We start from the raw sequence: 27,923 nt of genomic DNA on the forward strand, positions 1-27,923 counted from the left end.
GTTTCTTTCACAAATATTTTCTCCGTCGTCTGCTTTCCAGCAGCCAAAAAGAGGCTAAGTGCTTAGCAACTGGAAGCCCGGATATCGCTTGCCAAAATGGAACCCGTTACCTGTCTATTTGTGGTCCGAGGCTTATCCATTAGACAAAAAATGTGATTAAATTCATCGAATATACTTAACAGAGAGACTGTCCTGTCCTGTACAAAGATATACCATTTCATTACCGTGGAGTACGAACAACATTTGTAGACGTCAAAAATGGCACTAGAACGAGCAAAAGTGAGATGGATCTTTCTCATTTTAAACATTTTGTTGATTATCTGTAGTGTAGTAAACCAGGGAATTTAATTTTTGTGATTTTCTAGGAGGAAAATTAGCCCAATCTTTGGTGATGCATACCGTATATTACGTTTTGTTGTATAGTTTGTTGTCGCCATTTATATTAGGATGTTATTTATCCTGTTGCCTGTCTTATTACTACACATTTCAACAAATGATCATTCAGAACTAGTAAAAATATAAGATATTTTTATGTGCTAAGAGTATATATATCAGCCATAATTGAAGCAAAATCAAATGGCAGTCATTGAAAAGATGCTTACTGCATTTCTGACTTTTGGCCAAAATATGATGTGCAGATGATGGAAACACCTTTTCAGAGCTGCAGCAAAAGTAAAGGCCTTCCTGGCCTTCCTCCATTGCCAGCTTTGGCAGCAAATGATCCATCAGACCTTTACCAGGTAAATAATGACAATATGCATAGCAAAAGTGTTAAAATTTTACAGAGATTTAATAACTTGTGAATATCATCATATCACTTTCAATCACTTTCAATGATCATGGCATCAAAGTGTTTTAGAATGATTTGGAGATTATTGGAAAAACATTTAGAGTGCACCTGGAGCTGAGTGGAAAATAAATTAAAGAAAAGAGACCATTAGTCTGTGTCTTAGGAAGAGTGAAAAGTAGTTAACATAGTTGCAGAGAAAAGTTCATGTAACACAGCATCTTCTACATAAAGCTCCATCGATGAAAAGTCACCCTTTCAATAAATATGTTCAAAGGTTTAATGTAAATAATATAAAATAATATAAAAATGAAAAAGGTACGATTTTGCTCCAAACTATTAAAATTAGCAAATGGCAGAATAGATACATCAGAAATTCTATTCCTGGGAGAAACATTCAGCATTCAAGACAATCTTTAGTTCTCTCTATCTGGGATGTAACGCTCATTATGCTTTTTAATAAAATAAATTCTGATGAATTGTGTAATGTGAGTTGTCGCTACATACTTAACACTGAATGCATAAGTCAACGTTAACACGTTCTTTTATTCATTAAGACACAGAGATTTGCCAATAGGCTTTCCATATCTTTATTATTAGTCCAAGATTAAAATTCATACTGCAGTTTCTTTGTTTTTTCTCAATTAGTGTACTGAACATTCAAGAATCAAAGTAAAATTAATATTACCACAATGTTTCATTAATGAAGTATAAATACCCATTATTATTATTAAGTGACAGAACCAGAATACAAAATATAAAATTATTTCCCTTTAAGCATATAGTTTCAAAACTCCCCACTTAGTGTTCTCATAATAAGTTTCTGAAATCTTTATCTTGAACATATTAATATCCTCCAAGTTGAGGTATCATCAGCATTCAATAATGGGAAACAAAGATCACCAACTCTTATAATCAATGTCAATTTGTCTATACTAGGGGTGGGCAAAGTTTCTCAAAATTGTAAGCTATGCAGCAGGCTGGTAACATACCAAAAATCCACACCTGGTACTTACACAACAAACCTAGTTATAATGGAATGGACAACAAATGAGTACATAATGGCATTCACTTACCCAATTTACTATGTAAACTGAAGCTGTTTGAATTCACTCACAATAAAACTTTAAAACCAGCCTTTCCTTTGAAGGCAGCCACTCCCATTGCTCTCTAACAACTACATCAGACATGTCAGCCATGTTATTTTTTTTTTTTTAAATCTTTGTTGGACTGCCAGTTTCCAATGCTGTTGTACTTGATAAATTAAATTTCAGTCAAATTAACCTAGGCTGAATACAAAATATAAAAACAAGTGCACTTTATATTTTGCCAGATGAGTCGGTTCAAAGACGTTCAGGGACTGAATCTGGATCATAGACCATACTTTACACATTCTCACCACACCAGTCCACACTGCCATACACATACTCTAACAAGAAGCACTAATTCAACAGTCTGTTCTTGACATTAACCTCATTTATTTTATTTTCTTCTATTTATTTGTTATTTTTCAGATTGTTCTCCGAAACAGTGAGCATCCTCCTATTATGAAAGGTACATCATGGACATTGGCCTCACCATTCAAGGAACAAAAGTACCATCGATCACCAAGTGAATCTATAGCCAACAATTATACTCCATCTGCAAGTGATCTGAAACTTAAAGACTTACCAAAGCTTACACGAGCAAGGACAAAAGGTAATATTACTGCATCTTAGCATTTTTCTTTAGTTTTCTTCTAAAATCTTAATCTGCTTTATTTATGTGACATTAGTAGAAAGTTGCATTACAATGTAAGGTTACATTTGTTAAGAATTATCTGTTTAGGACATCATTGATATTTTTTAATGGAAGCTCAGTTATCCCTTTACCTTTCGCTATGCATTATACATTAATTATTCTTTACTTTAATTTATGATGTCCATGGAAAGCTCTGTGAAAAAACATGAGCATTATCTTTATAAGCACATGATTACCATCATCATACTTACTGTCTCTTTCTTCATCTTCAAGCAAGATAACATCATTAGAACCACCATCATTACTTGATATATCAAATATCCTCTATGGTGTTCTACAAAAATGTAATTTGACTTTCAGCTAAAAGGCTGCCTTGTGTCAACAAGAGGGGTGGGTTTCCAGCCTTTGTCCTTTACAACATTAATGTGTTAATGTTTATATGTTAATTGCCAGACCAATGCTTTCCAGTTTTGCAGCCCTGTTTGCACAGCTAATCACAATGCAGACATTTCTTATGTTGCTTATCATCAAAGTCCTCTACATTTTATCATAGACATCTCCTTAGCTAGATATTTTGCAAAGTGCCATGCTTTATTTCTTCTCTCCGTCTGAATATATAATGATGTATAAATAACAGTTATGTACTTTGTAGTGGACTTTGACTTCTGTTGTCAGATTTAATTTTCATGGTTTATTTGTTTTGAATTGTCTTAAATAGCAAAAATATATACATTTTTGGTATTACGCAGTCTCTTCACCAATGAAAATTACCCAAATTTGAGCACTAAGAGTATTTAACCATGTTGCTATCATCGAAATAGCACTGGAAAGTAGTAATAATCAAAGGGAGGAGAGGAAAAATTGTAGAAGTTATTAATTCTCTGCTCATCTGTTGTAGGTGATAATAAGGTGGAAATGTAAAGACACAGAACTACAATAACTTTTTTTTTTAGGTGAAAAACAAATGAGTTGTACAAACCCCCCTTTTTGCTTTTTCATGAGAGAGCGACTTCACATGGCATACAGCAAAGTTATTTGATCTCAGAACGAGTCCCTAGGCTTGGAGGTTCACCTTTATGTTGGTGGTACCCATTTTATTTATTTTCATAACTCAGATCCTATAGAGAGGACTATAAAGTTTCCAGGAATACAAATTTTGCAACAGTTTATACATACAAATGCCCATGTATTTTTATATACACATCACAACTACCTTTACAACAACAAAACAAAACTACATTCACATATGCTCTTTCTTTGTTCTTTTGCAAGCTTTTGATCTCTTTTATTCTGTTTATCTTTTTTTTTTCTCTTTCACATATACACGAACACACACACACATATGCATATGCACGCATTTACCATACACACACCTATGAATGCATGCATGCAGAGAGGAGGACAAAATGAATATACATTCATCACATTCATTGCTCTCCTGTGGTACTTTAAGTATTTTCTATGTGTCCTAAGCGCTTGTTTGAGTTTTATTTTTCTTGTTGTTTTTTGGTTTGTTTTTTTTTGCATGTCACACTCTTGCTGTTATATATTTTGCCTTATATTTATGCATTCCTAAAGTGTTTACACACACCAGACAAGAATCTTATTGCTTATATTTATCTTGTATATATGTATTCTAAATGCAGCCACTATCAAGCTCAGTATATGCAGATGGAAAGTTAACTTATATGAAAAGATTGTTAATGTGGCTTAATCTGCTTTAATTAAGTCTAAGGAAGGAATTTATGTTAGAGATGTTAGTTTTAAAAATGGAATCTGTCATTTAGATAACTGTTCAGATAAACAGACTTTTGAGATTAGCCAGAATTTTTTCTGCATTACATTTTGGCCATTGTCTGCTTCTTTAAGACATGAGGTTGTAATTGTTTCTTCCAGGCCTGCAGGATGAATACGCAGGTCATGTGTGGTGGGGAGATACGTTTTTACAAATTTGATGCTTTTTATCAAAGTCATCACAACTTTATATTTTATTCTGTTATATTTTACTGTTTTGGTTTCTGTTTGGCTAAAGTAAGGCACAGATTGATGAAAAACAAGAATGATACAAATACAAAACAGATTTGTTAATCTTTTTCATGAAATTGTTGTCTGTCAATGGTAACATTAGAACATTGCATAAAACTTCAACACAGGTTAAAAGAACATAAAATGTCTACATTCTATTCTAGTTTTCCATTTGTAATCATTTATGCTGGCACATAGTCAAAATATTAAAAAATCTGTATACATTCATTTATAATAAAACATATTGTCAAATTTATTAGATGATTTACTAAACTACATTAACATTGATATTTATTAAGTAAGCTGAAAGCTGATACTTGGAAATGAAATATTACAATTGTTGCCTTTTAAGTCATTTTCAATTATGCTTTAAGCTTGTTTCTTTTCAAAGTTGATGGTTTGATCAAAAGTCCTTGCAAGCCTGAAAGTCTGCAAAGGTGCAAAACAACTTTAGACAGGGGAATCAATGGACTTAGCAGGTATACATTTGTAATCTTTCTTACAGATTATTTTGTTCATGGCAGTAATATAATAAAATGAATTATACAGTGCAGACTATCAGTATAGGTGGCCTGAGAAATTGGAATCAAATACACATGCATCGAACAATCATAAATGTATAAACACATACACATGCACAGTATCAGCTAGAAAAAGTATTTAACATTTGAATGTAAATAAATTAAAGAGTTGCATTCTAAGACAAAGTGTTTTCTGCAGTGAAGACAAAGGCTTCAAGGCACTTGTACTACTTCCAATACAAGAAGTTACCAATATGCCCCCAAGCCGTCCACTCACACCCACAGAACAGATTGACATCATGCTAGCAATAGAGAGTGAAGATATGTGTGAAGCAGGTGTCTCATCAGAAAGAGACGAAGAGGTAAGAAGTGACAGGCTGTTCATCATCTGCATTTGACTTACACTTCTATTTTAAATTTCTTGCTTGCTTTTTTTTCAAGCTTAGAAGCACAAATCAGGTCCTATGGTTGTCAAGATAATCCCTGTGATTGATAATACAATAATAAAAACAATAATAAAATTCATGTTTATATTGTGCCAGGTTCTAGCTAAAGCTAGAAGCTATACTCATTGTGCACAATACATATCAAAGCACAGGCATTCACATTCGCACACACACGTTAATTTAATTTTCCTCCCGCAAACTTAAATATTATACAGTATTGATATTTTTGAGAATCAACAAAAATGATTTGTTATTGCAGCGGTACTATTACTACATCCAGAAAGGAGTACATAAAGATATGCTGGCAGGGCAGCCTCCTGAACAGTTGCAGGCAATCCAGCGCTTAGTTCCAGAGAAATATCTGACCAGTTCTTTCCTCTCTGGCCTGCGGGATAAGCTGCTGGAAGAAATTGATCAAGCCTATGACTTCAGTGCTCGCAAGGCAATAGGTTAGAACACTTGAAACAAAATGAATATTACCTGTAACTGCTGCTTCGTGTTTTTGTAGGAATGAAGATACACTTGTTTCAGGCATCAGATATTCATAAGGAGGAATATTTTTTATTAATTTTGAGAACTTAAACTTGCACATTTTTGGGTTTCAGTTGACTACGTGTTGCAAGACCCAGCAGAGAGGGATCGACTCTTTATCAAGTGGATTCCAAAGCCATTCCCACAAAGGTAATTATATAAAAGCATCTGTCAGATGGTGTGAAACGGATTACCAAGTGTAATGTATCTGCCTGTACATGCAACCTCATTATTCTGTTATCATCATTATTTTATTTTCCTATTATCTTCATCATTACCATCATCAGTATCATCACCACCACTTTATCAATTCTTCACCATATTATGGTTTCACTATTCTGTTTGGATCTTTAAAAAGTCAATGGCATTTTAAAGTCCAAAGCTATATCATTAAAAGTGCACTTTTAAAATAAAACTGATTGATTTTGTTGCCTTTGGCATATTAACAGCAGCTGTGAATGCCACAATGTGACCATCAAACTGTTTGCAGGGTGATTCGTGCCCCTGTGCCATGGCACGACACATGCAAGGAAATGAAGACATACAACCAGTCTCACCTTTTCATCACCAACCCTATCATGCTGAAGTTGCAGCATGTCTGGTTTAGCCAGTATGTTGTCTGTTCCTTTTTTTATCTAGTCTACCCAGATTATTTATGAAAATTGTTTTCTTTCAAACTATGAGGCCTGAACTTCTTTGTAATCATGTGAACAGCTGCTCTGTAGCTATGTATAAGTGTAAGCATTGCTTGTGTTTGAGAACTGAATAGCCAAGTGGGTTGGTGCACCAGCATCTGAAGCCAGTGGCACATACACTAGAAGGTTCAATCCAATGTGTTACAGCATACTTTTCCCCATTGACTCAACTGTTGAGTGATTACTTGATTTCTTAAATGGTTGAGTAAAAATAGGCAATGAGGAAGAGAAGATAGCCTTATAGAAAAACTCACCCCAAGATAAGAGTAGTCTGGAACACCTTTTCTTTTTCTTGTGTCAATATTTGCTGCGAAAATAGTTTTCTTCTCAGCTGACTAAGAATATTCTGCTTAGAGACAAATGAGATAGTTATTAATAAGATTTTGGACTGTTCAGTATATTGATATCTCAGTGTTAATATTCTACAATCATCCTATTTTCCCAATGTTTGTCAGGTCCATCTACATTCCTTTTGCTCATCATTAAGAGTTTATATTTGCCAGGTTTAGTCACCTGCGTTTTGTCAACCTCAGTAAGCTGTTAGCAGCTGACTTGCCTCTCCTTCCTCAAGAGTTTGAATCACAGGTGAAGAATCAGTGCTGGGAGGCACATGAGCATCTCAGGAAAAGGTATTATCTACTTCTCTTGTTCCAATCTCCTCTCTATATGTCTCTTTTTTCTCACCCCTATGAAAATCTTTAGAAAACATGCCCACACAGACACATTCTCTCTCTTTCTCTTTTGCCAGCACATACATGCACAGAAATATTTTTATCAATGCTGATTGGCACTGTGTGGATGTCAGAATAATGTATTCATATTATGCTATAGCACTACTTGGACTGATTTGCATACTGCATAAGATCATGAAGTTTAGAGTAGTGGCCTTTGGTCGATCAAAAGGTGCACTTGAGCATAAAAGAAGCAGAGACTGGTGGTCAAGACCCCAACCTATATCTCTGCTTTTGGATCTTTTATTCCCGTTCTGGGTTTTTTAATGTTTTGCTCTGTTAGGGCTGTTTGTTCTATCTTACATCTCTGTTTTTCTCTATTTTTCAATTAGTTGGAAACTAGCATTTCTTTATTTATTTTGCTCTGTAAGCTGGATACCTGTTTGTGCCAAGCTGTTCATTGACCATCAGGAATACTGGCATCATCTAGTGCCTCCAAATGAGGGAGACTCTACAGAACTTGTGCAAGAGTTCTTCTCGAGTGTAGCAGCACTCATGTCCATCCAGCTACGTTCCATGGTTATCAACTCACTCATTGACTTCCTGGCATTTTTTCAAATCCATGAGGTAAGTGTGGTACTGATCATCAAAATGTACTGAAATTCAATGCAGTAAAACATGCTGATACACTGATGTTTGTTGGGTGTGCTGTCTCAGATCAACAGACTTATGTTCTTATTGGAACAGCTCATTTCACCTGACCATACTTGTCACCACAAGAAAAAAGAAGAAAAAATATGATCATTAACAGGTTTTGCCCCTTGTTGGTTACATTTAATTTTTTTGTTTGTGTTTTTTTCATTTTGCAATTTTTAATTGTTATTAGATAAGGCATTTAACTTAATGATCAGTGGTATGTCTTTGAAAGGCTGGCAATGATTTTGGTGAGGAGTATGATGAACTTCAGTACGTGATGCCACAAGTGATGATCATCAAACTAAAAGTGGAAGAACCAAAGATTATCTTTGAACCTCCCTTCAAGGAGATTCGAGATATCATTCTGCGGTGTTTTTCAGAAATTGTTGCCAGTGGTGATGGACTTACTAGGGTAAGCAGCTGAAAATGGAAAACGAGCAATAGTTACATGTCTATATGATAGCCATGACTTTCATGTGGAAGAAAAGAAATGTATATAACAAGAGTTTTCTTATATTGCTATTCAGCAGCAGTTGTAATGTTCATTTTCCTTTTTGTGTTTGCTGTCACTCTGTGACCAGAAAGTTCTTTTAATAGAGCTGCTCATGATGCTAAACACAGCTGGTAGCTCTAATCAGGAGTATGGGAATAGCTAGAAAATGGTATCATGTTAGGTCATATTTAAAGAATAGTAGTGTCTGTGAACAGGTGGAATGTGAGCTGTTCCCAGACATGCGAGGCCAGAGGCTTCTTCTGCGTTCTGTTAAGATTGAAGAGACTCTTGTCACGGATTATGTAGACAAGGCTATGGAAATTTTCAAACTAAACACTGCTGGACCCACAAAGTATGAATAACTTGACTACATTTTTAAAATATTACATTTGACTTCATTAAAAAAGCTTAGTAATTAGAAATATCTATTGATAAAGAAATTAATAGTAACCAATGTTGACATTTTGAAAGGGACATGTTCCTAGTTTTTTTTTTTTTTGGGGGGGAGCAGAGATAGGAGTTTATTTTTAGAGATTTTGTGCTGCTTGATCTTCATTAAATGTTTGATTTTTATACTTGTCTTAGAAAGGGTGAGACAGCCATGTGGCAGTGGACATGAAGAATAGAAATAACATGCATATAGAACTGTTGAATCTGACAAGTATGAATGAGTACCACAAAAATCTTTTCTCATATTTCATCATTTTAGAAGACTATTTCTTGTATCTAGGTATCTGAATGTCTACAAGAAATACTCAGACCTGTTAAACAACAAGGCTGACCAAGATGTATCTGCATTTCTGCGAGAACCACACTCCATCCAGGCTTTTAAACAGGTCACTCAGAGCAAGTGATTAAAAACTTATAATGTTAATTTTGTTCCATATCCAGCAGAAATAAAATTTGTAGGAAAAAAGAAGATTTTGGACAAGAAATTCTCTCAGTAGTTTGGGTTTTGTAACAGTAATTTCATATAATCATATAAAAGTTGAAAAGTAACTGAGCATATGTGAGCTAACTTTAGTTTTAGATTTCTGGGTGTGCATGTGTGTGTGTGCGCATGAAGTGGGGAGAGAAAAAACAGAATTGATAGGGAGAAAGAAATATCTTTATTATATTTTTTGGGAAAAGCTCTATTCAAAAACTGTGAAAGTCTTGCTGTATTTTGTTTCACTATCTTGATTTTTGGGACAGAAAATTCAAGAATATCAACACCTCAAGGAGGAGATAATGCTGCTAAGAATTACCGTCCCACTTAGCATGTTCTGCCTGGACTGTGTTCACCTCAACAATGAACTGGCTCTCCGATCACAGCGTCTAAAGGAACGACTCATTGTATATGAGGTGGATGAGAACCGGGATCTCAACCGATTGTAAGTTTTCCTAATGTAAAATAAAACCAGTGTCCTTTTACTTTTATGTTCTCTTTTTGATGAAAATTATACCAAAAAAATTTGTAGAATGAAGGACAGAATAAACAACTTTCTGCATGATTTAATATGCATCTTGCAAGAATAATCTCACAATCAAAATGTTGAATTGAGGCAGCATTGGTTGTTCAGATTTTATTTGTATATAGTAGTTCTAGAAATAAACAGAAATAAACTTCACTATTACCCTACAGAAAGGCTTCAACTTTTCAAATATATTTCATTGGTTTCTATCATTTATTATGAAAGAGACTATGTCATGTTTTAGTAATATAAGAAAACTTGTAAATGGGTGAAGCCAGCATTTCCTAATTCTACCAGAATCTGCAAGAGATATGATGAGATGGCTGACAAAGTAAGCAGCATCCCTGATGCCACTAAGGAGCTTGTTGAAGTGCAAAATTATCTGAGACAGGTAAGTTTATTGTAATATATGCAATTTTAAAAAAATATTTGTTTTCATAGCAAGTAAGCAATTTATTGCATTCTGCTTAAGAGAGAAAGAAAAAAATGTAGCTGTTTATTCTTTCATTGTAAAAAATAAAATCTTTCAGCCTATTCCTGTTTGTAAACCATTAATGGTGCTTAACCTCTGGAGTACAAGCATTATAATGCTGTATCCTATGTCACAGACTACATGTATTTGTATTCATACATTCCGGTACATGTAGTCATACCCTTTGTGTCACAGTCTCAGGATGTCACTGTCTACAAGCTGAAAGATGAAATTGATGAAGCAGCTAGCAGGCTGCTCTTCCTTCTGGATTATGCCATCTTTCCATGTGAGTGGAATTACAAAATACCAAGGAATATTGTTTTTAATGCATAATTTTATTACGCCTATCTGGTCATCTGCCTCTTAGCATTTTTTTTCAAGAGTTTTATTTTTATTTGTTATTTATTTCATCTCTTCTCTAGAATCTATGCTATGTTCCTAGAGTTTCTGCAATATGCAGTCACACCTTCCTATCCCAATGAACTATGACAATAGTTTAGATAATGAATATTCAGATAATGGGAGCCCTAATCCCATTATTGCTATGGGTATAATTTCTACTTTGTTCTGTTGCATTTGAGGCACTCTATGTACTATGTACAAAGTTAATTCCTTGTTAGGTAAGCATTATGTCATGATTACCTTTATGCCAAATATTAGAACTTCTGCTGAAAATACCTTTTGCCTGGACATTTGCTACAGTGGTGAAGTCAGAAGTAGCAGCAGTAATGTTGACTTGTAGAGGAGGAAAAAGACAAGGAGGAAGCAGGTCATGTCACAGAAATGATTTTAACTTTATACTTTCTAAACCAGCATGATATTAGTTAGAAGGGATCCTCAGAGTGTACTTCCAAAACCAGCATGGTGTTTGTTGGGATCCTCATAGTACTTTATGAACCAGCATGACTTTAGTTGGAAGGATCCTCACAGTGTACTTATGAAACCAGCATGGTGTTTGTTGGGATCCCTACATTGTACTTCTGAAACAAGCATTCCACATACTGTACTTTCTAAACCAGTGTGGTGTTTGATGGGATCCTTACATTTTGTGCTCTGAGCCAGCATGGTGTTTGTTGGAAGTGATCCTCACATTGTACTTTGTGAACCAGCATTCTGTTTACTGGGATCCTTACATTTGTATTTTGTAAACCAGCATCATGTTTGCTGGAAGGGATCCCCACACAGTACTTTCTAAGCCAGCATGGTGTTTGTTGGAGGCAATTCCTCACACTGTACTTTCTGAACGAGCATGGTGTTTGTAGGAAGGGATCTTCACATTGTATTTTCTTGAACAGCATAGTGCTTGTTGATGTGTGAGAGCTTTATAATCCTTTTCTTTCTTGCAGTTGAAGATATAAAGTTAAACAGCACAGTCTTCCACTGGCCAGGACACATCAGCACAGTGTTTGAGCTGAGCAACAATCGCATCCAGAGCAAGCGAGAAAGCCTGGAGGAGGACCTTAGAAAGAGAATTCTTGCTTTTGAAGACAGGCTTTCTGACTTTATGAAGGAAGTGGAATCTTTCAAGAAAAAAGAAGTGAGCTACATTTGGTTAAATACTTTTAAATTTACAGGCATGAGGGCATTATATGGATGCCTCTTTTTTTCTCTTGTGCTATTTGCTGTTAGTTATCTGTCACCAACAAGCACTTTTTCACACACACAGGCAAATGCACACCACCACTACCACTGCAAATACCCCAGCCACCACTAACATTGCTTCCATCACCAATACATATCAGACTTCAATATGAAATTCTGCTATACAGATACAGATATCAACATCTATTTCCATAACAGTTCATGAGCAGTGAGGAAATGAAGTCCAATGTCGAGGCTCTTGCTCGACTAACAACATGCCTGGAGGAGGCCAGAGATGAGCTGGAGCGACTAAATGAAGAAGAAACACTGTTTGAGTGGGAGGTATCTGACTTCCCCCAGCTGCAGCAGATGTTCACTATGAAGGAGCCATATGAGAAACTGTGGAACACTGCTTGGAACTTTACACAGAAGAATGAGATCTGGATAAATGGTAACAATTATTTCAGAGCAGTGTTGCACAGTGTTTGCAGAGTATCTAACTCTTGATTTTTTTTATCCCATCCCAGCTTTGATGTCTTTTATTTTAATTTGTCTCTCAGTCTCTACTTCAATCTGTTAAGCAGCATATCTAGAGGAAGAACCGGAATTACTTTTTCTCTTTTTTCCTACTTCAGGTCCTTTCAAAGACTTGAATGCAGAAATAATTGACCAGGAGGTGTCAGAAATGTGGCGGACCATGTACAAGCTAACAAAAAGTTTCACTGAGCAGCCAGGCCCACGACGCATAGCAGAAAGCATAAAATCCAAGATTGACAAGTTCAAAAATCACCTGCCCATTTTGCACACTATCTGCAATCCTGGCATACGTGATAGACATTGGGATGCTGTGAGCATGAAATCACAATGCTTTTCATCTTTCAAGTTTAATGACACTATAGTTTTATTCAATGATAATTCCTGTACATTTTGTCAAAGGGCATCGTGGTGTCTTTTAATTCTCTGTATCTATTTTTAAATACAAAATATAAAAAAATAATGAAAATTTTATTTTACTTTTAAGTTCAAAATATTTTATCAGTATTCAACAAAGGAAATTCATAATGCACCATTTTGCCCCTGTGGCTGTAAAGCTTTATATTTATCTTTAATTTCATCAGTAGTGTAAAGCAGAATTTCAAACTGTTTTTAACAAACAGATGAGTGACATCGTTGGATTTGATATCAGACCACAAGAGGACACATCCTTACACACAATGCTGGAATATGGCTTAAACAAACATCTCAACAAGTGAGTGACTTTTCAATATATTTGTAGCACCAGCATGAAAGATAAGATAATGAAGTTTTTCAGAAACATACTTTATCCAAAGTGGTTGCCTTTTAAACAGGTATGATGACAATTCTATAGAAATAAGTAATAGGCATACCAGCTTCACATAATGAAGATGCAGGCATATGCATCCAATTTTTTTCCCAATATTTAAGTCATCAACTTTTGAACTTAGCTGGTCTATATTTATGTCTGCCTGTCTTGCTGAGTTGTGCACTCACATTTTCTTGCTGATTCCTTTACATCTTTGTGGTTTTGTTTTCTTTCACATCTCAGATATACATGCATGTGTTGCTTAATGTCAGGGCCAGGAATGGTTTATAAGTTGGGCAATGATTATTTGATAAAAATATATGATTGCCTTCACAGTAATGTATCATTACAAGAGAAAAGTGAAAAGTTGCACATCAGCTTCTTTTTCATTTCTAGGCTGGAGGAGATTGGAGCAGCAGCTGCTAAAGAGTACTCCCTGGAGAAGGCTTTGGAGAAGATGAAGTCAGACTGGAAGGACTTGAATTTTGAGATGATCCCATATAGAGACACTGTCAGTAGCTACTCTTGGTTTTGGTTTTTTTTTTCATTTTTGGCTGCTTACTGCCATCATGATTGAAATCTAATGAATGATTGGGGTTGAAGTTGGGGTTTCATGTGAGGCAAAATATGGGAACATCTACAAATGAAATTGGGTTTTTTAAGGTGCTAGAAATATTGGCAGAAATAATTGTTGATTTGGTATTAAACTTTGGAGACAAAATCATGCAGTTCACAATTTTTGCTTATGCTTGACTAAACAAATCTGTTTTTGTGTCCTTGAAAGCACAAAGAAGAAAATCAGAAAATCTGCTTTTTAAGAAGCAGTCAGAAAAATTGCTAAGGATAGGAGGAAAAGTGTAAATGTTAGTGTATTTTTTCCACAGGGTGTAGCCATCTTGTCATCTATTGATGACATTCAGCTCCAGCTGGATGACCACATTGTGAAAGCGCAGACTATGCGCGGCTCACCTTTTATCAAGCCTTTTGAAGTAGAAATGAAGGAGTGGGAAGAGAAACTTGTCCTTATGCAGGACATTCTGGATGAGTGGCTTAAGGTAAAAATAGAAAGTAGAAACATCAGTGTCTGAAATAAAATGTGCAAGTGGCGGAAAATTTAGTCAGTCAAAAATCAATAGTGTCCATATCTCAGACAAATGTATCCCAGTTCCCAGTAATGTTCTTTTAAGCCTCTAGAGTAAGTGTGAGGCTTGATTCTCTTCTTTAATTAATTCATATTTCCAGTGCCAAGCAACCTGGTTGTATCTGGAACCCATCTTCAGTTCTGAAGATATCATGGCTCAGATGCCAGAGGAAGGTCGAAAGTTTGGCATAGTGGACTCTTATTGGCGTGATATCATGACTGAAGCCATGAAGGACAGAAATTGCCTGGTGGCTACCAGCCAGAATAACATGTTGGGGCGACTGAAAGAAGCCAATGTTCTGCTGGAAGAGATTCAGAAGGGCCTGAATGCATACCTAGAAAAGAAGCGACTATACTTTCCCAGGTAGATTACTTATAACTGCATCAAAGGCAACATATTAGTAAATTAAAAAGGTAATTTTGAAAATTACTGAAACAGGTTTTTCTGAGAATGATAGGTGGTAGCTACGTATATAATAATTCTCACTAGATGAGTTTGACTCTCAAATGACTGCGAATTAATTGAAAGCATATAAGGAATAAACAGTTTATAAATTATTTTAGATTATCTGTACAGTTGGGTTTTTGGTATTTGTATGCAGGTTTTTTTTCTTGTCCAATGATGAGCTGCTAGAGATTCTGTCAGAGACCAAGGACCCGCTTCGTGTGCAGCCCCACCTGAAAAAGTGCTTTGAGGGCATTCACAAGCTGGAATTTACTGACCAGCAGGAGATTGTTGGCATGATCTCTGCTGAGAAAGAGACTGTTCCTTTTATTACCAAAATATTTCCAGCAAAGGCTAAGGTAGATTATTTCTCTCTTATGAACTTCTTATATCAAAATTTCAGTCTTTTGGTGTGGGAATATTTTGGGCTTTGTTTTAAGCCTTTATACAGGAGCAACAGCTGCTTCCTACCATTAAAACAACACTTGTGTCTTAAGAATTTGTTTGCATGCACATGCATGTGTGTGTGTGCTTTTATGTGGTCCACAGGGTATGGTGGAGAAGTGGCTGCTGCAAGTAGAAGATACGATGATCAGCAGTGTGCGTAAGGTAGTGCTGGACTCCATACAAGCTTACCGTGACTCCCCACGCAAACGTTGGGTCATTGAATGGCCTGGCCAGGTGACCCTTTGTGTCTCTTCCATCTTTTGGACTTTTGAAGTAACACAGGCCATGTCTGAACCAGATGGCATGCAGGTAAAATAAGGAGCTACATTTCTTTGTGTCATTTAAATATCTGCAGTTTTTCTAGGTCCTTCTAACAGCTGTACACTTCATTAGTACCAAATTAACTAGCCTTTTTTTCCATAATGATGATGATGATGATGATGATGATGATGATGATGATGATGATGATGATAAATGCATAATTTAGATATCTTACTTATGTATATCTCACCCTTGTATAGCACTTATGACGAAAACAAGACCTGAACAACATATGAAGTATGGAAAACAGGACTGACAAAGTGCTAAAGACAGAAAAGATTTAGAGACAATAGGGTAGCATGTAGAAGCAGCGGAGTGGTAAATTAGTCCACAGAGGGATAAAAAATAGGGTAGATGAGTCATTGTCAAAAAGCATATGTTTGTAAACTAGTTTCATTTGTGCCTTAAGAAGCCTGCATCTGTTTATGCAAAGTCAAAGAGATCTTTGCTGTGTGCATTTTTAGATCTTACCAAAGGTATCAATTGTATCTTTGTTGAAGTGATTCTGAGTTTTGCAAAAATAAATCAGGATAAACATAGTTTTTGTTGGTGGTGGTGTTTGTCACTCTCCAAGTTTCAGAACCATACAGTAGGACTGCCTTCATATTTGATTTGAAGATGCAGGTCTTGCTGTGGAAGGATAATGCTTGAGAGTTCCAGATGGGGCGTAGGCTTTTAAAAGCATGCCTGGCCTTGTTGATGCGGATTTTGATGTCATCGTCCACTCCACCATCCTTGTTGACAATGCTCCCCAGAAACGTGAAGCAGTCTGTTTCCAGGATGTTCTCTCCTTGAAGTTGGATCGGGAGTTCCTGGTTGTTGTTGATTCTCATCACTTCAGTCTTCTTTCTGTTGACGTTTAAGCCAGTATTCTCTGCTTTCTCTGCTAAGGGTAAACATGGGGGAAATGAAATTTAAAGTTTTGACTTGAATAATCTGTAACATTCTTTTGTTCCAGTATTTACAACTGTGACATTTTTTTTCAGCTGTATCTGGAGAAGAGTAACAAGCAGATTGAAGAGATTGTGGAACTGGTACGAGGAAAACTGGAGTCAGGAGCCCGCATTACTCTGGGTGCATTGACTGTCATTGATGTACATGGTGAGTAAGTGGCTATAACAACTGCTTAGGGGCAATACAATGAGCAGTGCATACTCCTTGAGCTTGCAGAACTAATAGCAGACATTCTTAAAATAACACAATAACAAGGTGCACAATTCAGGAGCAAATCCAGATGTGTCAAGCCCAGCATATGCATAAAACATGTAGTTTTGTGCTGTCATATTTTCAATATTTGAAATAATGAGACAGAGAAGCAGAGTGAGACTTAAAGAGATGGTCAAAGAATGCAAAATTATACCCAGGTTTTCAACTGTATACTTTGTTTTTATCTGGATGTGACTTGGTACAGAACATTTTCAGAATACTGGCAAAGTATTAAGGCAGACAAACAGGATAAAAGTTGGTGAGAACTCAAAAAGGCAGACACTATAGTGTGGTATCTATTTTTGCTCTTAGCATTATGATATTGAGAAGTGAAACTACCATGATCATTAATCTGTGAAAATTTTTTGAGTTATGCAATAAAAGGCCAGGAAACACTGTGCCATGAATGGTTCTGTCCAGCTCGTGATGTGGTGGCTGACATGACGAAGAATAATGTCACCAGTCCCCTTGATTTCACTTGGTTGTCACAACTGCGTTATTACTGGGAGGAGGACGTCATTGTGCGAATGATCACTACGGATATCAAGTATGGGTATGAGTACCTGGGCAACACACCTCGCCTCGTTATCACTCCCCTCACTGACAGGTGTTACAGGTAAGAAGGATAAGTCTGTTACCAGTTTACCATCAAGGGACCAGGTGTACATTTTGCTCATGTCTGGATGGCTTATCCATAGCAGGCAGTTAAAATGTACATTAAGCAACATAGTGGACTGCTAGTGGCTGGTAGCATATTGGGCTTGGCTAACAATATGTCTACATGTTGTGAACTTAATGACATTTTGCACAAATTAGAGCAATGCTGTTATTGTGAAGAGGATGATGAGAATCATTATGAGGCTTTTATGCTGCAAGTCTGTTAAAGCAGATTTTAAATAACGCTGTCTAGCTATAGTCTCACTATTTAAACTATTCTAATGTTAGTAAATTATATACATGTATAATTCTTTCCTCGGTAGAACGCTGATGGGAGCTTTGAAACTTAACCTTGGAGGTGCTCCTGAAGGTCCTGCAGGTACTGGCAAGACTGAGACCTGCAAAGATCTAGCTAAAGCAGTAGCCAAACAGGTGATTATAATTAATCAAGAATGAAAGATGCCATGTTAAGGAAATGCAGCCTTCATTTTATGTTTCCTTTGTCATTATAAAAAAAATCACATGCATATGTCTGTTTTCTCCAGTGTGTGGTTTTCAACTGCTCAGATGGCCTTGATTTCAAGGCCATGGGAAAGTTTTTCAAGGGGCTGGCACAGGCAGGGGCGTGGGCTTGCTTTGATGAATTCAACCGCATTGAACTGGAAGTGCTGTCTGTAGTAGCCCAGCAGATCCAGTCCATTCAGATGGCTATTGCTGCACACCTCAAGCGCTTTATATTTGAAGGTACAGAGCTGTCTTTAGACCCCACCTGCACTATCTTCATCACCATGAACCCAGGCTATGCTGGCCGTCAGGAATTGCCTGACAATCTTAAGGTTTGTAATGCACTTGATTGTACTCTTTTCATTTTTTTTTAAGAGTTCACAAGTTGTCATGACTTTCTTCTAGGAACACCCTGAGTTTCAAAAAAGAGCATCAATGATCATGGATAGAATCGCTTGAAAGTCATTCAGAAATTACTTTAAAAAAACTGCAGAGAATATTTACAATTAGCAAAAGGTATTAGTCAACCTTTATCTCAACTTCAGCTTTGCTTTTTATTAAATACCTCTACTCATTATAACAAAATAAATTATACATAGCTACACATTTTCACATACATCTGAAAATAGTAGCAGGACACTTAACTAGAACAATTTTAGAGAGATTTTTTTGTGTCTTGACAGGTTCTGTTCAGAACAGTAGCCATGATGGTGCCAGACTATGCTATGATTGGAGAGATTGTGCTGTACTCGATGGGTTTTGTCAATGCCAGAAGGTAGGGTATTTGAGAATTTCCACAAAACAGCTACACATTTAGAAATTCCATAATGTATTTAGTGAAATGGCTATCAACCTTTCCATAGGAATATGCAGTTTCTTTCATGAATGTTGCTTTATTTTCTTCTTAGCCTGGCCAACAAGATCGTAGCAACATACACACTGTGCTCGGAGCAGCTGTCCTCTCAGCACCACTACGATTATGGCATGAGAGCTGTCAAGTCTGTACTTACAGCAGCTGGCAATCTCAAGCTCAAGTACATGGACACTGATGAAGCTGTCTTGTTACTGAAGGCTATCAATGATGTGAACCTGCCAAAATTTCTATCACAAGTAAATGGAAAATCTCTCTGTAAATAAGTTCTTGTTACTTTCATTAAAGAGTTTTCCAAGAATAGTCCTCAAAAAAATGGTTTTTTTTCCTGTAACACCTGCCTTCCATAGAATGCTATTTAGTTTCACATATATATATATGAAATAATTGTATAGAAAAAATATTGTTTATAATTGTTTGCAATTTCTTCAGATCTAGATCTTCTAAACATTAACATGGGCAGTTAAAAATTGTATCTTTGTGTCATAAATGTCTTTTAATGGTTGTTGAAATATTTTTAAAGTAAAGACTTGCGTTCACTGAAATAAAAGGAAAGGGAACAGTTTTGTCTCTCCAACATTTCCTGTGTAGGAATACTGAATAATTAAATTAATTTTGAGCAGGGAAAGAGCAGAATAAATACGAAGGGTAGCAGTACAGTGTATACGTATATTTGTCTATATTTCAACATAAAGGACATTCCTTCTAATATTCATGTTGAATGTTCAATGCTGTGCAAGTTTGGATGTTCCATTTCTTTATCAGTGATCTCTAGTATTTAATATTATGCCTAATTAACTTGTATGAAGATTTTTTTTTTCTTTGATGATATTTGTGCAGGATGTTCCCTTGTTTGAGGGTATAATTGCTGACTTGTTCCCTGGGGTTGAACTGCCAAAACCTGACTATGGTGTCTTCATGGAGGCACTGAAAGACAACATTTCCAAGAGGAAACTGCAGGCTGTTCCTTGGTTCCTAGAAAAAATTGTTCAAGTAAATAATTTTAGTAAATAATTTTAGTATTGTTTGTTCTTTTAAAAGTTAGGCAGAAAAGGTTGTCCAGTCAGAAGCTTGAGTAAGCCTCAAACTAGTAAACTTCAGCTCCCTTTTTGAGTGCAATAACAACAAGGCCTGTCGCATATGTGTGTTTTTAATTTAAATTCTCTGCCTACATGCATTCCATAGTAATGTAATAGTTCTCGGGCATTCTGTTCTTTCTCAGCATGTAGCACCTGTTTACAAGGCTGACTGCTTTGCCTGAATATAGCCTTACTTTCTAGCTCATAGTCAAACCACAATCCCCAACCCTTGCCTCACAATAAGCCTTATGCACTTACTATTTGCTGCCCCTATAACCGCTCGATCACCTTTAAATGTTTTTTAAAATACAAACAACAACAATAATAAAAGCACTTACATAATGCATTTCCCCGCTTAACAGTGCACAAACAAAAGGAACAGCATGAGAAATGAATATGGAAGCACAGTTTTAAGGTCCTTTCTAGTCACATTCTTTCCTTCCAAATGATTTTACTCAGGTGACAAAATATGTTACTGACTGGGTTTCAGGTGTATGAAATGATTCTTGTCCGTCATGGTCTGATGATTGTTGGGGAGCCACTTGGTGGAAAGACCATGAGTTATCAGGTGCTGGCTGATGGACTGGGAGATCTTCATGTGTCTGGACTGTTTGAAGAATTTCGCACTGTCTACCGCATCATCAACCCCAAGTCCATCACCATGGGACAGTTATATGGCTGCTTTGACCCAGTCTCTCATGAGTGGACAGATGGTGAGTTCTTTGGGTTTCAATTGTTCAATCATCCAGAGAGAGTCACTGTTGATGACTCTGGTTAATTTGGTGCATATAAATAGCGGCATAAAATATTATTATCACTGTTGTTCTTGTTATTATTATTATCAGCAGCAGGTTTAGTCTTGCTGTTCTTGCTCTTCCAGCACACACTCTCTATATGCTTACCAACAGAAATAGAGTTACAAATTATGAAAAATACTTGGGTTTATTAAAAAAGGTTATGAAATTAATTTAAAATATGCCTGTTGGTTTTCAGAAAAATAACTCTAGAAACTGCATATTTGCTCTCTGGAAGATGTCTTTACACAGAATTCAATGTAGGCAAAATAAATTACCCCATCTTTACCTGATTGTCCCTGCAGGTGTTCTAGCAAACACTTTCAGAGAGTATGCTAGCAATCCAAATGATGACAGAAAGTGGATCTTGTTTGATGGGCCAGTGGATGCTGTCTGGATTGAAAACATGAACACTGTTCTGGATGACAATAAGAAGGTAAAAACAATTCTATATCTTGCCTGGTGCAATCTGCTGTAGCATTGAATTTAACTGCAGAAATGTAAGAGATCTATTCCATTCAGATGTAAAGAGCACATGATATCTTTAATCAGAAAGAAAAGACACAAAGCATCAAACTTTTTATGCAATGCTAAATGTCAATTAAGAAGAGCATTGAAAGACGCATTTCATATGGTACCACATACTGGATAATGATAAACAATTGTTTGTTGCTGACTGGTACTATTTTGTAAGGTCAATTTTTGTTTTTTTTGCTGTCAGCTCTGTCTAATGAGTGGTGAGATCATCCAGATGAGCAACAAAATGAATCTGATTTTTGAACCAGCTGATTTGGAACAGGCTTCTCCAGCCACTGTTTCCCGCTGTGGCATGATATATCTGGAGCCCCACCAACTGGGCTGGAAGCCTCTGATGCATTCATACATGCAGTACACATTGCCTGAGGTATTCAGGGGTAGACATCAAGTAAAAAGTCCTTAGCAAATGCAAAAAATAACCGTATATAGACTGGACAACTGGCAGATAAATTGTCCACATTATCTTGTAGATCGAGGTCTTAGCAAATGAGATTCTGGTTTCACTATCAACACAAAAGAAAAAGCTTATGATTTCAGCACTTCTGTTGATGGAGGTACAGAAATTCAGTGTGGGCTCCAGTTGGTTCTCTGGATTAGAGATGAAACTGACAATTCTGGCTAAACTAAAACAAAAAAAAATTAACAAAGCAACAAACTTATTGTAATTATACCGCCCATCCTTGATTTGATGTGGGTCTAGACGCTGGCACTCAAAATCATATGACGACCTGACACTTACTTGGCAAGAGGCTATATATGCCTTGGTCTAGGCAGCCTTCGAGCTGTCCAGTCTATGTGCAGTCTCTGATGTGTGCATATAGGGTTAGCAAGGGGGCAGGAGAACCCTGAAGAACTTTAAGTATCTCTTGTGTGTATGCATTTATATGTTTGTGTGTGTGCATGTGCATGCTTGCATATGCAAATATATGTTAAAAACTACACTTTTAATGTTGACCTACAACTAATTGTTGTAATTGTTAGTAACATTACAATAAATAACAATTTGTTCAACGAGGACAGGAGGATAAATGGGTTAAAGCTGCTGCAATGCATGAGGTGTAAGTGGGCATATTGATATATTTTTTTTAATTATGAGCTATTAACTTCCCCATCCAGAGTCTTGGCCAAGAAAACAGGGAGCTAGTGACAGACTTGTTTGAGTGGCTGGTACAGCCATCTCTAGACTTTGTTCGTCGCAACTGCCAGACCTTTATCACCACCTCTGACATGCATATGGTGCTCACTCTCATGAGGCTCTACTCAGCTCTAATGGATGAAATCATTGAGACTGTCAATACTGTTCCTGTGGAGGGAGAGGAACCCAAGCAAGGACAGCTGACACCACAGCAGGTGCTCACACACAGCTCATATCGACTATCACCTTTGATAGTATTACAAATTAAAAAACATACAAGCTTTATTGCTTATTCAGACCAGTGTAGGCCATTTAGGCAATCTCATAAGTATTAGAGAATGCTTTTCAGATTATATGCTGAAGAGGTCTCAGAGCCCCGCTACTGGCTTTCCTTATCTGCATTTCTTTCAGTCTAATGCAGAGTGATGCAGAGTTATCATTGACTTATCACAGATTTTTCACAGAACTTGACAATTGAGAAGGAATTGCTTCAGCTTTATGTTGCAATTCAGATAAGCTAGCAGCAGGCTAGCTTACTGAGAAAACAAAAGCAGACATTTGTGAAATCTTACATCATATGTTCTTTACTGTTATGTGTAAGGAGTGAACATCAAAGGTTACATCTGACTTCAATCCTCTGATGTTGCAAGGTTACACTGTGGCTGCAAGGACTGTTTCTCTTTTCTCTGGTTTGGACAATTGGTGGCACTGTAAGTGGGGAAAGCAAAAAAAAGTTTGATGTCTTCTTCCGCACCCTGATCAGCGGCACTGACAATGACCACCCAAAGCCCAAAAGCATCAAGATAACCAAGGTGAGGATTTCACATCCTGATAGATAATGACCAGCTGATCAGCAAGCTTCAGTATAAATAAGTTGCTAATGTGCACACAGAACTTCTTAGGGGTGTCAAGAAATGTTAGGTTCAGATCTTGTCTCAGGACACTGTAAGAGACATCTTTTTGCAGGTTTGGCTGTTAGTGGTTTTCTCCAGGCATTGCGTTCATCCATCATCGCTTTCCCATAGCATGCAAAATCATCTTTAGGTAGAAATATTTTCCTGCCAAACCAATGATTACAGTTGGTCCATTACATCATTTCTGACTAGAAATCTTGCACAGTTGTCAAAATCATGTCAGTGTGCAAACCTGAAAACAGTCTTTTTTCTAACCCCTCCATTCTTTCATCCCTAACTAACTGATCTAATTAATGACAAATTTACTTACAGGATTAATTCTTAACAGGAAAAACTATTAATTATAAATTGAGCTTTGAGCTTGACAGACCAATGCTGTTTTTTTTCTAGAGCAACTCATTCCCTGAGAGGGACAGCGTCTTTGACTTCTGCTTCCAAAAAAAGAGCAGTGGAAACTGGGTTACTTGGCTTGAGAGCCTTCAGCACAGTAAGCAGGCAGCTGCAGTTTCTGGAGTAAAGGTGAGGATGCTCGTTGTCAATGCAATGTGTTGGAGGATCAGCATTCTGCCTTTCCTACTGTCAGAATCTTGAAGTTCCATTCATTTTATTCAGGAATACAACATGTCATGAAAGAAGACATGTTTTTCCTGTAGAAATGCATTATCATGTCTGTTACACATAAGATTAGTATACTTCAGTATAGACAATCTTCTTCAGTTACACCACATTTTTATTGTAGGGAACTATGATTTTTATGTACATTACAAATGTGCAGCTTAGTGACATCATCATTGAGACCAATGAGACAGCTCGGCAAGAATTCTTTCTACATCTTTTTCTGACTCATGAGATCCCTGTTCTCTTTGTGGGTCCTACTGGTACTGGCAAGTCTGCCATCACAAACAACTACCTTCTCAGTTTACCCAAGGATGTGTAAGTAAGATTTTCATATTCTTGGTAGTCTTTCATGCATGCCTTTTTGTTACTTCTTTATTCAGTTTTGGGTCTCTATGGAAAAAAAATCTGTCAGTTCTTGTCAAACACATGATCATTGAAGTACAGATAAATTTGTTTTTCAGGTACATACCCAACTGCATTAACTTTTCAGCCAGAACATCAGCCAACCAAACCCAAGACATCATCATGTCCAAGCTTGACAGGTCAGTATACTTTCTGCAGTAAACAAGCTGAAGCAGTAAACCTGAGAGTAGAGCAATACTATTAGTATATTTGTGATAGAGAGATACTTTTTATAATTTCAAAGGGCAACAGAAAGAAGTACCATAAATGCCAGTAAACGTTTTGTTATATTTTAAAGGCGACGGAAGGGTGTTTTTGGGCCTCCCATGAACAAGAAATCAGTGGTTTTCGTTGATGACCTGAGCATGCCAGCTAAGGAGAAGTATGGGGCACAGCCTCCTATTGAGCTACTGCGTCAATGGATTGACCACAAACATTGGTACGACAAAAAGGACACTTCCAAGATCTTCCTAGTGGATGTGGTAGGTTGAATTTTGGAAATCTGTCTTTTAGGATCAGAGGAGTGGTTAAAGTGTGTGTGTGTGCATGCTAATACATGTATGAGTGCCAGACATCTTCATGGTTTTCAGCTTTCTTAAGGCATTCAGGAGCCACTAAAAATTTTCTTCTTTTCAGCTGTTTGTGTCAGCCATGGGACCTCCTGGTGGTGGACGCAATGACATTTCAAGCCGAATGACTCGCCACATGAACATAGTAACCATTGATGAGTTTGACGACCCCACTATGATTCGTATTTTCACTTCCATCACAGACTTGCATTTTGGAAAAGGCTTTGAAGCCAGCTTTGTCAGAAATGGAAAAGTGAGATTATAGATTGTATTGTTTATGCCTCAGTTAACCTACTATCTTGTTTCATTTTAATCCTTTAAATAGTTAAAGTGTGATATTTATTACACAGCAGAAGGTATAATAGACAATTATTTTGTCATGGAGTATTAGCTGTGTTTCTGTCCTTAAGTTCAGTTAGAAATCAGTTTATTCTTTTTTTCCTTACAAAGCCCAAATGATGAATAAATAAAAATAAAATAAAATTCAATAAAAGATGGACTAAATTTAATTGAAGATACACCTTTTATAACCCACTGCAATGTGCTTCACATAACAAATTCTAAGATTTATCAGTTTCTTTATTGCTTGTTGTGCAGTCTAACACTGTTTGGTGCTTACATTCTAGTAAGTGTTATTTCTATTAAACATGTAAACACACCTTTCATTTATCTGGGCACTCAGGAATCAGATGTAGGTATTTTGGTGAGTCAGTGGTGTGTATGACCAGCCAAACTGTCATGTGCTTTGGATGTTTTCTGATACTGCTATATGTGTAGGAAATTAATCCTTTAGCATCATAACCATGCACTTGGAGTGTACTTTCACAAAAACAAGAAAATTGTGCTCTGTAGATGAAATCTATTAAAAGTGGGATGAATTCAGGTAAAAAAAAAAATAATAGATGTTATCTGAAAGTGTCATTCTAACAAGAAAGATTTTGTAAATGGCGGTTTATGAGCATGGTAAACATTAATTTTTACTACTATCACTACATTAATGTTTGCTGAGAACAGATGTGTTGTACTTGACTGCATCTGTGCATATTCTTTACACTGTTTATATTTGTGGACATCTACATGCAAAGACACAGACAGAAATTCCAGAAATGCATGCTCAAAACAGACACACCACATGATTTTTTCTTTCTGTTGCTTTCATATGTGTTGCCAACAGCTTCATTGCTATGTGCACATTGCACATATCATACTTTTATCAGCATGTGTTCAGAACAAAAACGTGGATAAATGCATCCAAGCACACCTGCATGGTTAATCAATCTGATAGAAACATAACCACATATTTTATTGATACTAACATAAACTCACAAGTATTTTTATACTTTTTACTCCTGAATCGACAGCTTTGTGATGATTGAATGTTTGACTCATCATCAGACTTGCTGTTCTGTGTGTTTTGTTTATGATTAACACAACTGACATTTCTGAGTTTAACAAGTGATCTCAAAACTAATAAATATTGTACGCTGCAGCACTTACCTGTACTTAACATTAGATGAACCACACAGGTGACAGGAATGACATAATAGCATTCGTCAATATCTGTTATTCCAATTATCAATATACAGCATAGACAACATGTTTGTGAGCTTTCTAATTGGCTTTCAACATTGATTATTATATTAAAGCAGTACATTTATATTCATAGTTTCAATAGTTCTCAGCATCTCTATGCAAAACAGAAGTACAGCTGAACCATGCAGATAATCTAAATTTCAGAATGTAATGTTCTTTAATGTAAAATGCATCTGACTGATACTTTTAGAATTGTTTTGAAGGAGATACAAACCTAAATTTTTTAACATAAGGAAATTTGAGACTGAAAAATAGAGTATTTTATATATTATGTTCTATAATTTTTATTTAGAAGTCAGTTTTATGCAGCTTGTGGGTTATTTTGTGTTTCATTCTGAAACTGTTGATGTAAGTAGCTCATTTGTTTAGTTTTTCAGATTGTTTTTTCTTTTCTTTTCACAGCTGTTGGTGAGTGCCACAATGGATGTGTATAAGGAATCCATAGCCAAATTTTTGCCCACACCAACAAAATCACACTATGTCTTCAATCTGCGTGATTTTTCGCGTGTCATTCGTGGAGTGTTGTTGGTACCTGCTACCAACATGGTAGAGACAGAGAAGCTGATTCGATTGTGGGTTCATGAAGTGTACAGAGTCTTCTATGACAGACTTATCGATGAGGAGGACAGGTTTGTTTGGCTCAATTTTGTGGACATGGTTTCCAAAAATGATGAAAGTAAGAAAACTTAGTCAGGAGAAGTTGCTTACATTACAAGGTAATGAATTTTATTTAAATTTATAGCAGCAGTAGTAGAAGGTTAGACTCCTACATGCAGCACTCTAGGAATGATGAACCAGTTTCAGTTCACAGCCTTAATTTATAGACACTAAGTTATAAAACTGTTACGCACACTCTCTCACTCTTCTGGACCACTTTAATAAATTCTAGAGCTCATGCCATTGTTTAGCCAACAATTTTGTTGCAATTCAATCTTATAAATGTTTTGACAATTCAGACTTGCTCATTTGAGGATGGCATTTCACTGTAATTATGAAAATATTGTTCTAAATGATTTTTTTTTCAAATGCTGTGCAGAGTGACATTCTTCAGTATTGTACGTGAACAGTGCCAAGCTCACTTCAAGCAAAGTATTGACAAGGTGCTGGGGCACTTGTCAAAGTCAGGGAAAGTGGTGGACGATGATGTGCGAAGCCTGTTCTTTGGGGATTACATAAATTCTGAGAACAAGGTTTATGATGAAATTACTGACTTCAAGGAGCTGACCAGTGTCATGGAACAGTATGCTTATTTAT

General features: G+C 36.4%; 1 protein-coding gene across 2 annotated transcripts in view; it reads left to right on the forward strand.

The window, feature by feature from the left end:
* The first annotated feature begins 53 nt into the window (after positions 1 to 53).
* The window catches only part of LOC112573620 (dynein heavy chain 3, axonemal-like), a 57,519-nt gene continuing 29,649 nt past the window's right edge, over positions 54 to 27,923 (forward strand). Inside the window, exons 1-45 of one of the 2 annotated variants that reach the window (XM_025254158.1) lie at positions 54 to 279; positions 639 to 740; positions 2,302 to 2,485; positions 2,888 to 2,917; positions 4,944 to 5,031; positions 5,273 to 5,435; positions 5,779 to 5,968; positions 6,125 to 6,200; positions 6,541 to 6,660; positions 7,249 to 7,374; positions 7,848 to 8,043; positions 8,345 to 8,524; positions 8,821 to 8,957; positions 9,336 to 9,441; positions 9,800 to 9,978; positions 10,357 to 10,450; positions 10,727 to 10,817; positions 11,878 to 12,068; positions 12,332 to 12,563; positions 12,748 to 12,959; positions 13,270 to 13,361; positions 13,833 to 13,947; positions 14,321 to 14,491; positions 14,679 to 14,941; positions 15,180 to 15,381; positions 15,572 to 15,778; positions 16,777 to 16,891; positions 17,417 to 17,612; positions 17,977 to 18,085; positions 18,199 to 18,489; positions 18,841 to 18,932; positions 19,066 to 19,267; positions 19,869 to 20,021; positions 20,598 to 20,820; positions 21,207 to 21,337; positions 21,623 to 21,805; positions 22,555 to 22,788; positions 23,224 to 23,385; positions 23,878 to 24,006; positions 24,263 to 24,420; positions 24,567 to 24,647; positions 24,806 to 24,989; positions 25,144 to 25,329; positions 27,072 to 27,298; positions 27,706 to 27,909. In XM_025254158.1, coding sequence (XP_025109943.1) covers positions 259 to 279; positions 639 to 740; positions 2,302 to 2,485; positions 2,888 to 2,917; positions 4,944 to 5,031; positions 5,273 to 5,435; positions 5,779 to 5,968; positions 6,125 to 6,200; positions 6,541 to 6,660; positions 7,249 to 7,374; positions 7,848 to 8,043; positions 8,345 to 8,524; positions 8,821 to 8,957; positions 9,336 to 9,441; positions 9,800 to 9,978; positions 10,357 to 10,450; positions 10,727 to 10,817; positions 11,878 to 12,068; positions 12,332 to 12,563; positions 12,748 to 12,959; positions 13,270 to 13,361; positions 13,833 to 13,947; positions 14,321 to 14,491; positions 14,679 to 14,941; positions 15,180 to 15,381; positions 15,572 to 15,778; positions 16,777 to 16,891; positions 17,417 to 17,612; positions 17,977 to 18,085; positions 18,199 to 18,489; positions 18,841 to 18,932; positions 19,066 to 19,267; positions 19,869 to 20,021; positions 20,598 to 20,820; positions 21,207 to 21,337; positions 21,623 to 21,805; positions 22,555 to 22,788; positions 23,224 to 23,385; positions 23,878 to 24,006; positions 24,263 to 24,420; positions 24,567 to 24,647; positions 24,806 to 24,989; positions 25,144 to 25,329; positions 27,072 to 27,298; positions 27,706 to 27,909 — 7,028 coding nt within the window. In that variant the 5' untranslated portion in view covers positions 54 to 258. The remainder of the gene's footprint in view (positions 280 to 638; positions 741 to 2,301; positions 2,486 to 2,887; positions 2,918 to 4,943; positions 5,032 to 5,272; positions 5,436 to 5,778; positions 5,969 to 6,124; positions 6,201 to 6,540; positions 6,661 to 7,248; positions 7,375 to 7,847; positions 8,044 to 8,344; positions 8,525 to 8,820; positions 8,958 to 9,335; positions 9,442 to 9,799; positions 9,979 to 10,356; positions 10,451 to 10,726; positions 10,818 to 11,877; positions 12,069 to 12,331; positions 12,564 to 12,747; positions 12,960 to 13,269; positions 13,362 to 13,832; positions 13,948 to 14,320; positions 14,492 to 14,678; positions 14,942 to 15,179; positions 15,382 to 15,571; positions 15,779 to 16,776; positions 16,892 to 17,416; positions 17,613 to 17,976; positions 18,086 to 18,198; positions 18,490 to 18,840; positions 18,933 to 19,065; positions 19,268 to 19,868; positions 20,022 to 20,597; positions 20,821 to 21,206; positions 21,338 to 21,622; positions 21,806 to 22,554; positions 22,789 to 23,223; positions 23,386 to 23,877; positions 24,007 to 24,262; positions 24,421 to 24,566; positions 24,648 to 24,805; positions 24,990 to 25,143; positions 25,330 to 27,071; positions 27,299 to 27,705; positions 27,910 to 27,923) is intronic. The other variant, XM_025254165.1, reaches the window with a different exon arrangement.

The sequence above is a fragment of the Pomacea canaliculata genome, linkage group LG1 (genome assembly GCF_003073045.1).
Source record: "Pomacea canaliculata isolate SZHN2017 linkage group LG1, ASM307304v1, whole genome shotgun sequence".
Taxonomy (NCBI): Eukaryota; Metazoa; Mollusca; class Gastropoda; order Architaenioglossa; family Ampullariidae; genus Pomacea; species Pomacea canaliculata.